The sequence below is a fragment of the Pelophylax lessonae genome (genome assembly GCF_965119305.1).
Source record: "Pelophylax lessonae genome assembly, chromosome: 1".
NCBI lineage: Eukaryota > Metazoa > Chordata > Amphibia > Anura > Ranidae > Pelophylax > Pelophylax lessonae.
Window position 1 is genome coordinate 792,522,714 of NC_138768.1, and position 18,660 is coordinate 792,541,373.

The 18,660-nt window shown below is 41.8% G+C and overlaps 1 protein-coding gene across 1 annotated transcript in view; it reads left to right on the forward strand.

Annotated features, from left to right (window-relative positions):
* The window catches only part of NSG1 (neuronal vesicle trafficking associated 1), a 139,397-nt gene that overhangs the window by 78,919 nt on the left and 41,818 nt on the right, over window positions 1-18,660 (forward strand). The window contains exon 4 of the mRNA XM_082243414.1: window positions 12,910-13,020. Coding sequence (XP_082099540.1) covers window positions 12,910-13,020 — 111 coding nt within the window. The remainder of the gene's footprint in view (window positions 1-12,909; window positions 13,021-18,660) is intronic.

Consider the following 18,660-nt stretch of genomic DNA (forward strand, 5'->3'; position numbering starts at 1 on the left):
TCCAAACGTGATTCCACCACCACAGATATTACAGCCTCTCACCTCCGGTATTCGACCACTAGGGGTCACAATACTCAACAGCAATATTGGAGACAGCCAGAAGATCAAGACCTCCAGGATATCAAAAGGATCTCAATGATTCACATATGACAATCCGGAAAAATAAATAGAAAAACTATCTAATGCTCTCAGTATATTAAGGACATTTATTATAAAAGTAAAGGTAAAACTTTGCACTCACAAGTAAGGCACTGCTCCAGTGCCAAAATGCAGGCGAAATAACAGGCAGACATGCAAACATGTGTTCCACACATCGGAGCGCCGCGGGTGACGTCAGACTCCTCCCCCCCGTACGTGTTACGTCAATGGGCGTGACTTCTTCAGCGCTGATATCCTGGATGTCTTGATCTTCTGGCTGTCTCCAATATTGCTGTTGAGTATTGTGACCCCTAGTGGTCGAATACCGGAGGTGAGAGGCTGTAATATCAGTGGTGGTGGAATCACATTTTGGAGTGGTGGTCTATCAATCTCCCCTTCTCACATGGGAAAACAGCTTTTAAGGACTTTATTAACTTTGCTCATTCATGTGCATTTTATACATTTTAATGTTGATGTTTTAATGATTTTATGCACTATTTTTTATCTCTTAGCGCTGCACTTTATCTTCTTTTATTGCATTTTATAGGTTTTGTTAGGTTTGACCTATCCTAGTGTACAGCTGCTTACCTATCCATTTGATCTTAGCGCTGAATTTTTTACTCTTACTATGCTCTACTTCAAGATGTCCTTTAAAGTGATGGCTGTTATGTCAGCATGTCCCTGGATCTGCTGGGACACACTGGTAATCACATCATACAACGGGAAGGTGTAGACATCCCAAACACCAGGAAATTCAGATTATGAAGCTCTGCAAAAAGCCTGGTACGCATGGGCCGCATACCGGCTGGTATCGGCCAGTTCAACAGAAACCGTCTGACATTAAACCTGTTTTTACACCAGCCTGTTCGAACGGCCGGCTTCAGTTGAATGGGCATGTTGGAAAACCAGCATCCAATCAGCACTGGCATCCAATGGCTGCGAGCGCTGACCAGTGTGTTCTGGCAGGGGGCTGATCCCTCTGTCAGAACACAATAGCTCACTGTAATAACATTGGATAGTTAGTACAGTAAGCTCTTCCCGAGCTCTTCAGTTTTTTTTTGTTTCGTTTCAGCCTGTTGGGTTGAATGAAACAAAAACTAATAGTGTGTACCTAGCAAAAGATAGACGATTGGGGGACTGGTATGTTTTCTTCTTTAGGGCCCAACAATATCTTTTTGCATCATAGAACTCTGCAATGCACACCATGCATTGTGGTACGCTGCAGTGTGTCATGAAGCTGTGTTAGGGTCCCATTCAAAATAAATGGCACCACTGCGCACCATCATATGTACAAGTTTTACCAATGGTAAACTTTTTGGACGAGTTCACTCCAGAATGTGATGCGGGAAACCTGCATTCTGTGGGATTCATGGTGTGAACCAGCCCTTAGAGCATCTTTTTGCAATACAGCACACTATGTTTTGTGGTGCGCTGTGGTGCATTGTGAAGCGGTGTTGGGGTGCTATTCATAAAGAATGGCACCATAATGCACCAACATATGTGCATGTTTTGCGGGTGGTGGAATGGTTATGTATTCTAGGGCCAGTTTACACCAGAAAGTGGTGCCAGAATCCACATTCCATGCATGTTTCCTCCACCACATTCATGCATTGCATGCGCCATCTGCAGCGGGAGTCAGTGTTAACTAACCAAACCCCTAATTTAGGCCACGAATGCAGTGCACTTATCTGCACTGGATCACATAGTACAGTAGTAACATGCAAACCAGTTGGTGTGCTTTTTTGTGAAGTAGTGCATGCACTGATTTTGGTGCGGTCCTGCAAATTTTCAGCCCATTCAAACTAGCCCAGATCACATGTGAATCGCAGATGAATGCACAGAGCGAGCTGTGAACAGGCAAACTAGAGCCAGTTCATATCTTTTTGCATTAAAGCATGCTACACCACACATGTGTTTTGATGCAATGTGATGCTGTGTTGGGGTGCCATCAATATAAATAGCACCATTGCACCCAAACATTCGTGAACATTTTACTGTTGGTCGAACTGGTATATATTCTTCTAGGGCCATTCACCATTTTGTTTTTGCATGCAAGCAGGTCATGTATTGTGGTGTGCTGCTGTGCTTTTCAGGTGTGTTGTAAAGCTGTGTTGGGATTCCATTAAAAATTAATGACACCACAGTGCACCAACGTACATAAAAGTTTTATTGTGCCCCAACTCAATGGTGTGAATGGGCCACATTTGTTTTTCTAGAGATAGTGTCAGAGCAACAACAATTCCCTAACATATGTGTATGTATAAATAGCAAAAGAGATTTATGAGAACAAGGGTCAGATGGTGCATACTGGAATCCCAATGTGTCACCACTGTCCAGGCACCCCAGGCTGAATATTCCTAATACAGACAGTAGGATGGTGCAGAGTTCGCTTATGTTTCAACGTTGCAAACCCAAGAATAATAGCTTGTAAAGGGGATATTGGAGCACATTCATCACATAGTATTTCATAAACAACTGTCTGCATTGCCCCACAGCTGGTAGATTCATCCTCTGCTCCTACTACCATTTTCTTGTGCAAGGTTGAATTTGATTGGTTGCTGTGAGGCAAGACAGGCAATAACAATTTGACAAATGGTCTCAGTTGTTTCTGTGTGTTTGCTGACAATACATTATTTATGTATGTTCGAACAGCTCGATTCATTATCTCATAGGATGTTGATGTTATAGCGTAGCAGTTACCATGGTAACATCATGAGAGATGAGAATGGATGGGGTGGATTGTGAAGAGCTTGTGTTCTGATCAGTAAATGTCTATGAACCTAATACTTGAGGATCTGAAAGGATGAAGCCCTCCCTGGTGTCTATGTCCTATCCTGGCATGGTGTTCTTCAAGGTGCAGCATATAAAAGCTGGATGAAGCTAATAAAAGACAAAAATGTCTGCTTCATGAAGTGTTTTATGAGGCATCTTCTAGAAGCTAGCAACAAAATATACAGACCCCAGTCACGAAGGGCTATAAGGAGTATGGTGGACTTGTTGGCGTTGATATACTAAAACTAGAGAGTGCAAAATCTAGTGCAGCTCTGCATAGAAACCAATCTTTTTTTTTTTGTCAAAGCTCAATTGAACAAGCTGAAGTTAGAAGCTGATTGGCTACCATGCACAGCTGCACCAGATTCTGAGTGTCCCAGCTTTAGAAAATCAATCCGGTTGTGTCTAGTAATCATTTTAGAGAGAACACTATCTTGGTTAGAGGTTGACTTTCTCAAAGGTTGGGTAGACATAGCAAACAGAGATTTTGGGCAAAACTAAGATGAGTGAAAAGTTGGTGCCTTAGCATGTACAACCTGAGAATTTTGTTTTATTTAATAGGGTAGAGTAAAGTGCTCACATTCTAGTAACAAGGCATAATATGAGGATTGCTACTGGGAGTTTTTTGGCAAAAATGCTGGGGGGTCCAAATAGCCTACAGATATTACAATAAGCCCCCATTCACAATGATGTGTTTTGTCATGCGATTTGACAATTCAAAATCACATGACAAGCTACACCCCATTGCCGACTCATGTCACCGGTTAGTAATATTGGGATTAGAGGAAAAATGGAGAGGGAAGAGGAAAAAGGGAAGAGGAAAAAGGGAAGACTATTTTGATACACAGCTACACTGATCTTGTCTTTCCCCTTTGCACTCTGGGTCTTGGGCTTATTTACTCTACCCCTATACCCATATGGTGTTCACCTTATACTCATTATCGTTTTGATACATTCTAATAGAGCCTTACTTGATCACTAAGCCTGAGACCCATGATGGAAATCCACGCTATGTCTATGGACCTTGCACCTTGGCTTTGTGCAGAGCATTTGCCACCTCAGTTCCCTCCAGGAACGTACTCCTGGGTGACTAACAGCCTCATTGACAGTCTTTATCCTACTGTAAGTCATCCTCCTTATTTAACCTTTCAGTATACCCCTCCATTGGATGCAATATCATTTATGTCTTATAAATTTTTTCTAGAAACCAAATAGTGCCTTCTCCTGATGAAGTGAAATCCTTTTCACGAAACGCGTTGTGCTAAAGAGGCCATTCAATCTATTGCCAATTTCAGCATGCTTTTAATTATCATTCTTTACTTATATTCTATGTCTGTTGGTCCATTTTGTTATTGTTTTTATTATTTATTATGGTTCTATCATGTTATCCATTTGTATACTGTGTACATCCCCATTGATCAGTTGTTTACCTAATATACCTATGTAAATTGCTATAGAACATGTTAATAAACACGTGATGTTAATCATTTGCTTACCAGCAGTTGTATATGTACTACCATTATATCATTATTATTATTATTATTATTATTATACAGGATTTATATAGCGCTAACAGTTTGCGCAGCGCTTTACAATGTGAGGGAAGACAATACAGTTACAATACAATTCAAAACAGGAGGAACTAGAGGGCCTTGCTCGTTAGAGCTTACAATCTATTATGTGTATACTGGCCACACCTCGTACAAAGTACCACGTTTTTATTTTTGAACACTATGTGTTCCTTATGTGTCATCTTATGTTCATCATGTCGCAGGTTCCTGCACTACTTTTTACCGATTTCATTGCAACTTGCATAGACTTTTGTTGTATAGAGTCACAAGCTGCAATGAAATCGGCAGTGCAGATCGCACTGATGTGCAGCTTTGAAATCACACTGAAATAGCGCAATTTCAAATTTCACCGGAGTGAACGGTGGCTTAAAGTAACATTTTACAAAGTTGCAGTTTCAATTATCTACTGGGGAACCCTGAGCACATAGGCTTTTTTTTCAGGAAAAGGTGAACATAACCTTTAAAGTATTACTGCAGACAAACATTTTTCTGTAGGTTTGGATAGAACAGAGGGGGATTAGAACACTGGTCAGGTTTTTATTGTTGTCTGGCCCCCATTACAGAAATTCACTCTCTCTATTTTGTCCTGTTTACCATTTTCACCAAAAGTGAATATAAGAGAAAATCTAAATGTTTGGATTGTCTCCAGAGCAGGAATAGAGCGGGAATCTTCCAATGGGGACACTAGTGATGGTGGCCCTGGTGACAGCCAAGGATTTCCTCATTTTGTAGTGATTTCCTCACTTCCTGTTTTAGTAATGGACCAGGAAGGAAGTGAAAACTTCCTTACTCTATACAAGGTTTTGGCTTTAGTTATACTTTAAACTAGTCATAGACTTGAATTTCAGAAAATCCCTGTTGAACTAGAAAAAAAATCTGTACTGTTGGTGGCTCTCAAAGCACCACCCACCTCAACAAACGTAATTTTTTGACAACCCAAAACTTGGGACTTTTTACTTTAAGACCCCTTTCACACAGGAAACCCAATCAGGTCCGCCTGTCATTTCTTCAGGCAGACATGATCCGACAGTCCTTATGGACTGGCAAAGCTAAACGGACTTGTGTCCATTTACACCTACCTACTTCCAATCAGATCAGCTAAAAAAACAGGGGGATTTGTACATGTCCATGTCCACTCTGCATAAACTGAGCAGACACAGACCTGCCATCCACCCATTCTGCTCTGGCCAAGGGGCATCGTAAGTACAAATCTGGCCCTGTTAATGATAATTCACTTCCACTGAGTATTCAAAGCTGAAGTCTAGGTGTGGATTTGTATGTGCTATACCTGGCTGATCCTTGTGGAATCTGGAAATCACTTTAGTAGACACCGCTACTACAGTGATCCTTGCTGTTTTCTGGGTCCCATGCTGTGCAGCTGCCCTGCTGCTTAGTGAACATAGAAGGTTTATCGTTTGCCACAGAATCCGGAAGCTAACAACAATCATTGTAGTAGTGGTGTCTACTCCAGTTATTTCCAGCTTCCACAGGAATTGGCCAGGAACGGCATGTGCATAATTACATTGATCCAAGCTGGATGAAAGTATCCATACCTGGAGCTTTAACTCTTAGACTGGCGTTCCTCATTAATATGATAGTATTTGGGCCTGAAAGGCAACTCAAGAGCAATGCTGTTATTTCTTTCCAAATTTCTTCAGAACATGTTTAGATCCCTGGATCCTAAAGCTAGAGGGGTAGCCGTAGCCATACATAAGAGATGCCTTTTGCCCTAGTGTCACAGATCTTAGACCCTGAAGGAAGGGTACCTATTTCTAAAGGGCAATATTGTAGGTCAGCTTATAACTGTTGCGAACATCTATGCCCCAAACATAAATACCGTTTGCTTCCTTTCTACACTTTTACAGAAATTTTCTATGTTTAAAGAAGGCCTCCTAATTATGGGAGGAGATTGCAACCTGCCTCCGGATCCCCAGATGGATACTTCATCTGGGAGATCGGCATTTTCATTTAAAGCTAGGAAACACTTTCAGAAACTACTGTGCTCACTGCATCTGGTGGATAGTTCGAGGGCAAAACATGCCTCTGAGAAAGATTTTAGTTATTACTGTGGAGTTCATAGCTCCTATTCCAGGCTGGATCTCCTCTATCTGGATTAGTATCATCTCCACCACCTGGTTGATGCCTCTATTGGGCAGATAACTATTTCTGACCATGCTCCCGTATTTCTTACAATCTCTCTTTTAGACCTTTGAAGGAGAGACTGGACATGGCGGCTTAATAAAAATTTATTAGATGATAGCGAGGTGTTGCGAGACCCAGAATCCTCACACAAATCCTATTTCAAGTTAAATTCTACTGATGAGGTCTCTGCGCAATCGCTTTGGGAAGGCCACAAGGCGTGATTTGCAAAGTACTGATCAGTGGTGGCACCAGGCTCAAAAAACTCAAAGAGGTGACTGATCTATTGGAGGAGATTAGGCAATTAGAATAGAGGCATAAATCCTCCTTGCTGCCAGCAGATGAAAATAAATGAAAGGACTTGAAAGTTAAAATAAACAAAATGTTTGGAGCATAGGATACGGAACAGACTTCGGTTTTACGCTCACAAATTCTATGAATTTGGAAACAAGTGTGGGCGTCTCCTAGCACAGGCCCTTCGTAAGAAACAAAGTCAATGTCATGTGCATAGGCTGTTGGTTCTTGATGGCTCCATCAGAGACACCTTGCGTATTGCAATAGAATTTCAAAAATATTACCAATCCTTATATAGCCTTAACCCTCCCTCTAATTCCCAGACGGCCCAACGTAAACGCGCCCTGATCCAGGAGTACCTGGAGGTGGATTTTCCAACTCTGCCAAGCGAGATTATTCAAGACCTAGAACACCTGATCACCTCTATGGAAACAGCTTCTGTTATTCCTGCTCTCCCTAATGGGAAGAGTCCAGGCCCTGACGGGTTTTTCAACGTATATTATAAAAAATGATCCCATATTTTACTGCAGCCTTTCTGCACGTATCTTAATGCCATCAGTGCTTCAAACCCCTTCCCCAAAGAAGCCTTACTGGCACACACAGTATTCATACCCAAGCCGGGGAAAGACCCAAAGTTATGTCACAATTGCCGACCCATATCTTTACTAAATTCTGACACAAAAATCTTTTAAAAAATTCTGGCCTTACGGTTGCAAGACACATTAAAGTCCATAATTTTTCGGGACCAAACTGGGTTCATACCTAGTAGGGATGCTGTCAGGGCTATCCATATCCTTCATTGGCTGCTTAATGGCCCTTCTCATTCTCCGGCGTTACTCTTATCGACTGATGCCGAAAAGGCCTTCGACTGGGTGGACTGGCTATGCCTGGAGGAAACCCTGTCTAGGCAGAAAATGCTGGGATGGATACTAGCACTATGCCATTGCCCGGAAGTTAGGGTCAAGGTGAATGGGACTTTTTCCTCCCTGATCACCATATGTAATAGGACTAGGCGGGGATGTCCCCTTTCACCCTTGTTATTTACACTAGTCCTAGAACATTTTCACGCAAGATAAGAAGTAACGCAGATGTGCGAGGTGTCCGTGTCGGCTCAGTTGAACACAAATTATCGGTATATGCTGATGACATACTCTTTTATGTTACCCAACCTCATACCACTTTGCCAATATTGGTATCTGAATTGCAGAGGTATGGTCATTTGTCTAATTTCTGGGTAAATTATAGCAAATCTGAAATTTTGTCGGGTTACAATCCACCCAGACTTGATGTCTCTCTTAAAAAAAAAAAAAATTGTTCTGCCAAGGATCCATTTGTTGTACACTTTACCTATTGTCTTACCCCATACGTTTTTCCATTGCTTGGGCAAATCATTCACAGCGTTCGTGTGGCAGAATGCATGCCTCCGACTAGCCCATTCACTCCTATGAAGCCGCAACCAAGATGGGGGTTTTGGGCTTCCAGACATGAACCTTTACTACAAAGCAATGGCCCTGGTACGCATTTTCAATTGGCATCATAACTTTTATTATAAATTATGGGTACCCTTAGAAAAAACCCTAGCGGATCGTAATTTAGCAGGGGCGTCTGGGATTCCCGCCACGGCTAGGGGTCTGTCTACCTGGGTCTCCCCTCTCACATTAGCCACCCTGAGAACATGGGATAGAATGAATAGGAATGGGGAGCTGATTCCCCTGACCTCTCCTATGGCTCCCCTTGGGGGATTCCCGTGGTTTGTTCCGGGTGAAGAAGCATAATTTTTTCGACACTGGGGTACGGACGGAGACACTAGATGTGCAAAAATTTCCCCTACAGGGCATATCCTGACCCTGGATCAATTGAGATAGAGGCACGGGTAATTCTCCCTAGACTTCTGGTATCATAGACAGTTGCAGGACTTCCTTAATAAATTACGTCCCAAACTTTGTGCCTCAGACTCCTTTACTGAGTTCTAGGGCATGTGCGCCCATCGATCTGATACCTCCCATCCATTATCCCCCACATACCAGCTATTAGTGAGGGCACAGTCACAAACTACCCCTTTATATGAGAGTGGGAGACCAAATTGGGCGTTAACTTCACCCCATGCCAGCTGCAAATAATAATCTTTCCCATGTCTCATCCATACGTACAAAAACGCAGGAATCCTGCTACAAGTTCCTCTTGTGATGGTATCGTACACCCCACCGCCTAGCAAAAATTTTCCAGAGGGTGGATCCAAAGTGCTGGATGGGGATGTCCACAGGAGGGTACCTTTTTACATCCGTGATGGACTTGCCCTAAGATTCAAAAGTTTTGGCAGGACATTTCGCCCTGGATACAGAAGACCACCCTCAATCCCATTGAATTTACCCCTCTTCATTATCTGTTCCACACTACCCCCTCCTCTCTGACTCTGCATTTTCTGAATGTAGCTAAATGCCTAATTCCCAGGTACTTGAGGGAGAGCACCTGTCCGACTTTGGAGGATTGGCGGAGGGAGGCGGAGAGGATAATGGAGGCGGAGAGATGGGTTTACAGAAACCAGAATAAAGAACAACAATTTTTAGTCTGGTTGGATGTATTACTCCCTGCAAATGGCTGGGCCTACTGGATCCCAATCATCCTAAATGCACAAGATAATTACCCACACATGCACGGTATACAGTCTGAGGTGGGTGCCACTAGACTGAACCGATGGTCAGGCAATGTGCTATCCTGAGATTTTTAGTAGCGGCTGCATGACTCCAATTCCAATTTATGGTCGGGAGGTTACCTCTCAGGTGCTATTGAGACCAGTTGTAGTTTTGGTTAAACTTTGCCTGTTCATTCTCTTATCTCTGGGTCTGGTTGGTCAGCTCCTAACTCAGATCAGGGGACCTTCATTTCACTCTGTTAGGATGCTGTAGTGTCAGTGACCAGCGTCCTGCGATGCATTATCTATACCTATGTAATTGTAGCCTTTACTGGGAAGGTTCTGCTAGAGCCATCTTCCGTTGATGGCTGCATATGGGTAATAACTCTGTTATCGCCTTATATAACTAAACTATCTGTGTATAGTTTAGAGTTGTATAAACTGACTGATTGTCCTTTATGGCCAGATCCTGTTTATTTTCATCCCTTAATGTCTTAATTTTTTTTTCTTCTCATGCTACTGTTTGATTACCTGTTTCTTTTTCTGTATTATATTTGGTTGCCTGAAAATCCAATAAATTTTGATTACACAAAAGAACATGTTTAGATAATTTCTTAATATTAATTCACTGCAGCATTTACTGATCAGCTTCCATTAGCATAAGCACCCTCAAGCTGAAACACCTGATTATTTCTCAACACAATTTACATACATTCCACCTGCTGCCATCTTCACTTTATAGATAGATTTCCTGAATTCTACATTACAAGAGATGTAACCTAAAGCAACCAGAGATTGTCTCTCCCTGCTGTAACATCACTCTGGTTGCCATGGGTTACCGCGTGCCACTGTTTTCACTTTGCTTTATTAAATAAGCCCATTGTGGGTATTTAACACTGACACCAGCAGTGCAGATCTCATTATACAATAATAAATGGGAATAATAAAGTAGAAATCAAACTGAACGCAGTAATTGCTTACTACAAATACACATATTTTATGGCTATTGTAAATTTACATAATTATAGTGAGTGATTCCTATTAATGGCAGTTTGTCTGCTGTGTAATGTCTGCCGCTATTTACAACCAGTAAAATAGCCAAGATAAACGAGCTGTTGAATTGTAGATGGTTTAAGCATAGAACGCTTTTACTATGTATTTTTAATAAGAACTAACATTTTTTTTCAAATTCCATCATACCTAATGTACGATTACCCCCCATGCTGGTTGTGTATGTGCACACCAACCGTTTTAATGTCATAATAAAATAAATTGAACAAGGGCTGAAAGAATAAAATTTGATCCTTTCTTAACAAGCTATTTTTTTGTTCTTCTTTTAAGCTCCTTTCACATGAGTGGCATGCGCAGTTTGACAGGTGGCATCTCCTGTCAAGCTCTCATATAGAAGTGAATGGGGCCACGCCACAACCGCGAGAAAAAGACTTGGTTTATAGTTGCAGCGCGATCCCGCCATGTAAAAAAAAAAAAAAAATGTGGCAGTATTATCCCTGAAACTGCACGCGTATAAATAATAGAATCAAATCTATAGTGCCAATCAGCCCAACCCTGATTGTCTCAAAATAAGTGAACTAGAAGTATACAAAATGTATATCAAATAAATCTTCAAAAACTGTTTCTAGCTGAACACTTTGTGATCTCACAACACCAAAAGATATTAAATTATACCTTCATAGTGCAGAGCAAAAAATGTGCGTACAATGAATTCTTATGCAAATTACATAGTTACATAGTAGTTGAGGTTGAATAGACGATAGTCCTTCCAGTTCAACCTGTGTAGGTGTGTGTGGATGTAATAATTTCCCATACCCCTGAATGTTTTGATCCTTGAGATGTACGCCCAAGAGTCTTTTAAAAGTAGCCATACTCCCTGCAGTTACTACCATTTGTGGTAGAGAGTTCCACAATCTTGTAGCCCTTACTGTGAAAAACCCCCTACGTAGTCTAAGGTTAAATCTCTTCTCCTCTAATCGCATTGTATGGCCTAGTGTCCTCATGCATTCGTTGCGACTGAACAAATGTTTTTCTATGCTGAGATCACTATTGAGGTACTTGTAAATCGCTATCATGTCCCCTCTCAGGTGTCTCCTTTCCAGGGAGAATAAATCAAGCGCTTGTAAGCGCTCTTCAAAATTAATCAGTTTAGTAGCTCCAACACAAATCCTTTCTGAGGACTGGTGACCAGAACTGGACAGAATACTCCAGATGTGGTCAAAACAGTGTTTTATAAAGTGGTAGGATTATAGTTTTATCTCTGGAATATATCCCCTTCCTTATGCATGCTAATATTCTGCCGGCTTTGGCAGCTGCAGCTTGACATTGTAAACCAACATAGGATGTACAAAAGAAATTACACTTAAACATGTGCGATAACCTGTAAAGTTGCTTTACATTACCGTAACCAAATATTGTTTGCGACACCGATATGTCGAGTGAACCGATAGCCTAAAAGCAACATGATGAGTACACAATGTGGTTTAGCAGAGTCCCAGGAGGAGGGTGACGGCTGTCTCTCCTCCTGTCAGTGCTAGTGAAGGTGTCCTCGGTGGTGGGCCTGAAAGACAGAAGGTTAAGCTGAGCTGCAGAAAGGGATCCAGTGTGCCATGGACCGTGTGGAGCTGCTGGGCAGGAGTTTTCGGGAAAGCAGTGTCATGAGTACTGGAAACTACCCAGGGGTCTGCCTAGGTTCGGGGACCACTCCAGGAGGTCTGAGGGATCCAGAGCCAGCTAACCTGTAGAGAAGGCTTAGAAAGGGGGTGTCAGTGTCTGAATCTTGAAGATAAGTGTAAGGAAGGGGGCGCCAGTGCGGGCCGGAAGTGTTACAGCAGTGCAGCAGATCAACAAGTAGCAAAGAGGACTTTGTGCCACAAAGGAGTGTCAGAAGTCAGCTCAGAGTTAACTGACAGCAAGTCAGCGTTAACCAGCGCCAACCGACATTGACCGGAATCCAGCCAGCGTCAAATCAGCGTCAATAGGCATTTTTCAGTTGCCCCCATTCAAATTGTGCATAGTTGAGCCAGAAGAGTGTCCCACTCATCCCTTCTCCCATCCAAGTTACAATAAACCTAAAAAACCCAAAGATATTGGACTGTTTCTTGTCTCAGTACTCACACTTGGAGAACATGCTTTAATGTGCTGTTGTTACTAGCGGTGACCCTGGCAGGCCCACATCCAGCAAAATGGCTGGGAATCCTGTTATACATGCAAGGTTGTGTTTATGTGAATATTACTGGGAAGGGGGTCCAGAGCTTTTATCAGATTCTTAAAGGGGTCTGTGACTCAAAAAAAGGTTAAGAACCACTAAACTAGAACAAAAAATGACTGGATTATATCTGTCTTTTACAGGTGACCGTCCTCGTTCTGTTTGCCCTGGCATTTCTGGCTTGCATCGTGTTCTTGGTAGTCTACAAGGTTTACAAGTACGACCATGCCTGTCCTGAAGGATTTGTGCTGAAGGTAAGAGAGCCAAGCAGTCTATATTTTTGTAATATTAGAAAGTGTTTTTCATACTGTAGGAATCTTGTGCTGAGCTTAAAGTGGAGTAAGAAATGGTTAAAACCTCTGCCATTTTTTCCTTTTTGCTATCAGAGTCCCATTGGGGAGATTTCCTTTGACTTCCTGTCCTGTAGACATATTTCCACTCTTCGTTAGATGTACTTGAAATAAGTGTTTTAACTAAAAGATTTTCCTGTTCCAGTGATACTCAAAGTTTTGACTTTTTCCCTATTTTAAGTCCTTGTAACAGTAGGCGTGAAACTCCCGAGGAAAAAATGGATAAATGGCTGCACACTCCCAAACAATGCAAAAATCTTTATTGTAGTGATCAACAAATAAAAGCATATACAGCACCAGGTGATAAAAATATTAACGCGTTTCATGCAGCTAACAGAACTTTATCATAACAGACCTAGTGGAGATTTGGACAGAATCAAAAACCTGAAAAGGTTCTAACCCCGTACCAATGAAAACTACAAAGAAATGTGGTTTTAGATACACTTAAACAAATACATAAGAGATATGACATGTCCCACATATTCTGGGCGGACGTTCATCTTCCTAGCAAGTAGAGTAATATTTACAACATAATAAGCAGTATTCTTCTCAGGATAGACAAGACTTTACTTTTGACATTGCAGCAGGACTGCTAATCCAAACAGCTAAACCTTCAATTAACTTACACTATATTACCAAAAGTATTGAGACGCCTGCCTTTACACGCACATGAACTTTAATGGCATCCCAGTCTTAGTCTGTAGGGTTCGATATTGATTTGGCCCACCCTTTGCAGCTATAACAGCTTCAACTCTTCTGGGAAGGCTGTCCACAAGGTTTAGGAGTGTGTCTATGGGAATGTTTGACCATTCTTCCAGAGGTGCATTTGTGAGGTCAGGCACGGATGTTGGACAAGAAGGCCTGGCTCGCAGTCTCCGCTCTAATTCATCCCAAAGTTGTTCTTTTGGGTTGAGGTCAGAATTCTGTGCAGGCCAGTCAAGTTCCTCCACCCCAAACTTGCTCATTTATTTCTTTATGGACCTTGCTTTGTGCACTGGTGCGCAGTCATGTTGGAACAGGAGGGGGCCACCCCTAAACTGTTCCCACAAAGTTGGGAACATGAAATTGTCCAAAATGTCTTGGTATGCTGATGCCTTAAGAGTTCCCTTCACTGGAACTAAGGTGCCACAAAACAAGGCCATTAAAGTTCATGTGCGTTTAAAGGCAGGCGTCCCAATACTTTTGGTAATATAGTGTTATGTGAAATGTTTTTCCTGATGCAGTATTTTTAATGCCGGTCAGTCAGTCGTGTGATTCACGCACTGCTGCCACACTACATTGCCAGGCAGGTGACACATCTGCAGCCTGCAGCTTCTTGTGTCATCTCTTCACCTCCAGCCAACCCTCTGGGCTATGACTACTAGTTTTTTTCTGGTTTAGAGTGAATCTAGGCATTAGGGTAAATATAGATTCCATGGAATTTATAGCAGCTGTGTTTAAAAGGTGAACTGCATCCTGTACTTCCCAAATTCTGGCCTTCCCCACCTGGGCAGAAACCTTCTAAATGTATAAATTCACCTTGGAACATCAAAAAAAAAAAAAAAAACACTGGCTGACCTGACCGGGGCTGGCTCTGAGTTTGTACCCTGAATGGTGTAAACTTCATTTTACAATCACTTAAAGCCCAACCCTGGGCAAAATATAAACATTTTCCCATGCTGTGGACTTATGCCCGCATTGCAAGGGTTTCTTTTGTCCAGGGGAAAGGAGAAAGCTGTATACTCATTCTCTGCTCCACTGGCAAACTGGGCTCCCCAAATTCCAGCTGTGGACTGTTCCTGACATCCTCAAGTCCAGAACAGGTCTATGGATGTAATGATCTCAGGAACAGCCCACGCACAAGACCAAGGGGGTGCAAAAGCCACAGGCACTGGTCTTGTGTTGGAAGGATTGGAGGATTAGACAAGTATATCTCTGTTCTCCCGATCCCTAGACAAAAACAAGCAGTTAACCCTTACAGTGCGGGCACACTCATTGCATGGGAAAACTTATTTTTTTGCCAGCTGTTGATCTTTAACCACTTAAGGACCAGGCCTATTTCTGGCACTTGTTGTTTACAAGTTAAAATCAGTATTTTTTGCTAGAAAATTACTTAGAACCACCAAACATTATATCAATTTTTTATTAGCAGAGATCCTAGAGAATAAAATGGAGATCGTTGCAATACTTTTTCACACCGTATTTGCGCAGCGGTCTTACAAACGCAATTTTTTTGGAAATTTTTTTAAAATTAAAAATAAGAAAACCCGTAAAGTTAGCCAAATTTTTTTTCTATAATGTGAAAAATAATGTTACACGGAAAAAATGGATACCCAACATGTCATGCTTTAAAATTGCGCGCGCTCGTAGAATGGCGACAAACTTTGGTATTTAAAAATCTCCAGGTTACCAGTTTAGAGTTACAGAAGAGTTCTGCGAGAATTATTGCTCTTGCTCTAACGATCGCGGCGATACCTCACATGTGTGGTTTGAACACTGTTTACATATGTGTGTGTGACTTGCGTATGCGTTCGCTTTACTTTTTATTTCTACACTGTCCCTTTAAAAAAGAAAAAACATTTTGATCACTTTTATTACTATTACAAGGACTTTACACATCTGTTGTAAAAGAAATAATCAGGACAGGTCATCTTTAATTTTTTAAATTTAGCCCTTTAAGGGCAGAAGTGACGTTTGACGTGGCTCTGGTCCTTCAAGGGCATAGAGTTGACTGGGGGCCATCTTGCCCTCACTCGACTTCCTGCCCATCAGGAAGGGGGGATCAGATAGTTTTCCCCGCTACTGACGGCTCCAGTAAGCGGGGGAAACGACCAGGAAGCAGCAGGAGGGGGTGGGCACCTCTTCCTCCACTCATAAAAGTGATCCCGTGGTGAATCCGACACTGGGACCACTTTTATTTTAAAGCAAACTGCCCGCCATGTAAAAAAATACCGGGGTAATGGCAGCTATCTGCTGCCATAACCCCGGTATTTAACGTCAAAGTAGCGACGTAAATACACAGTGGGCGGTCCGGAAGTGGTTAAGATATTTCCTTACATTTACAAAGCTGCCATAACAATCAATAACAAGTAGTGAACATACAAGGCTCTTCATGGAAGGTTCACTAGTTGGGCATCAGCTTCGCTGCGGTGGTTTGCTGCGATTGGAGTGCTATTAAGAAGTAATGGCATCGCAAACGCATCACCTGTTTTGCCGTGATTTTGGAATCCAGAACACCAAGGTGTGAATGGAGCCTAAATAACACAATAAGAACTGAAAGTATCCGCACTGGCACAGCTGTGTAGATATGGCAGCTTGCAATAAATGTCTTTCTTAGGACAAGTAGTTCCAATGTGGCAATAATTTGCTGCTTTCTTTAAGTATTGGGTATACTTGTACAGGGACTGAGCAACATAAAAAATAAGAAAGCGTTCTGAGCTAGCCCATTATCATAAACCCACTTTATCATCAAAAAACAGTAACTACATCCACATAGGCTTGAAGAGGGGCAGGTGCTACCGGTTTTCATAATAAAATTGTTTCAGGCTTGAAGAGGGGCAGGTGCTACCGGTTTTGATAATAAAATTGTTTTATGATAATGTGCTCAGTCGGTGTGCTCTCGTGTTTGTTATATTTTTCATTATTTTAATGAAAGCTGCAGACCTAAAAATACTGAAAATGAATACTGGAGTTACACGACCATGTTAGAGCTGATAGAAGATTTTAGTGATTGTGGTTATATATACTTTAACGAAGCATTAGCTTGTGTTCAGTGAGCCATTCGACTCCGTAAATATCTTCCAAATAAGAACTTGGGACGATCGAAAGATGTACCACCAAGCACCCCCTTTTGAAGCCCTAAATCACCTGATATGTCCCCATTATTTTATTATATATTATTTATATTTATTATATTATATTATTACCTTATTGTCTATGATTCCCAGTATGATCAGATCACTTAGCTCTGTAGAACAGATGCTGAGCTTACAACACACATCTGAAAGAATGTCACTGAACTCCACTTAGCATAAGGATCACCATACACAATACAATTTGACTGTACAATAATATATCTGGATACTAACATTATAGGTACAGTTGATCCAGGAAATATCCTATTGCCTCTTGGGGAATCAGAAAGGATTTTTTTCCCCTGCTAGAGCAAATTGGACCAGGCATTGGTTCTTTGCCTTCCTCTGGATCAACTGTTGGTATAGGATTGTGTATATAGTATTGTATGATTATTTTCTTTTTTTATTAGGATATTTTTTCCCCTTTTACTGGTTGAACTAGATGGACTTGTGTCTTTTTTCAACCAGTTTAACCAGATGTAACAATCTCTGTGCAATCAATGTTATATTTAGCAAAACTTACTAATATGTGGACCACTTTAAACTATTCAATCAATTTGTATCCAATCTGGCAGGCCCTTGCGCTACATAATTATTGATACAGGCGGTCCGCGAGTTACAAACATCTGACTTACATACAACTCCTACTTACAAATGGAGGGTAACAACAGGAAGTGAGAGGAAATCTACCCCTAGGAAGGAGAAATTCACTCCTTTCAGAGCTATCATGGGAAAAAGGTGTCTCCACTGGAGCTTTATCACCAATCCTTGTTTCCACAACAACCCAAATAATGTGTAATGTATTCTGCTTTTACGTACCGATCTGGCTAGTTTTTCTCCCTGCTTTTCAAGGGAGAAGAAACAGTCAGGCTGCTGTTCTCTGCACTCTGTGTGTTTGTAAACACAGAACTCTGTGTGTGATTGGACACAGATGATCAGCAGGTTTCAGTCAAAATCATTGGCTGAAATCTACTGCCAAACATGCTGTGTCCAATCACAGCACAGTTGTGCGCATATGCACCACAAACCTGGAAGCAAGCCGGCAACACCTGTATATTTACTGTGAGCGGTCAGTAGGAGGTTAATAAAGAAATAAACAATATGTCCCATGGAAATCCAATGTGAATGTTGTCATGTAGTATAGATCCTCGTCAATTATGACAAGCCACTGCCTGACAATGTTATCATGCCGCCATGTTGACTCTCTGTCCACCTACTGTTTGTAAACAAACCGTCAGGGTATCCTGGGTGACTTCATTGACCAAATAATGTCATGACCATGGTTGAGCTTGGGTTCGGTCTGAAACCAGAAGTTAGATGTATTGCTGGACCCATGAGTTGCGATTTAGAGATTACTCGCCCCACAACTGCATGAGGGGTGAGGATGTTTGTGACATCATTGTATGTAGCCATTTTAGGTCAATGATGTCACAAGCATCTTCTCCCCTTTTATTACGTGCAGCTGCGGGACAAAGAATCTACCCATCCGCAACTCAATGGGCCAGCAGGGATGTGATTATAAGAAAAGCTTCCCGCAGGTTCATTCGAACTGGGTTCAGACTAAAGCCTCGTACACACGCAACGATTGTTGGCCGTGAATTTTCGGCCAACGTCCGATCGGCCAATTGTCGGCTTGTTAGTATGATGCTTCCGACAACCGACTGCGACTTTTCGGCCGAATAAAATCTGGTGTGCATGCTATAAAATTTTT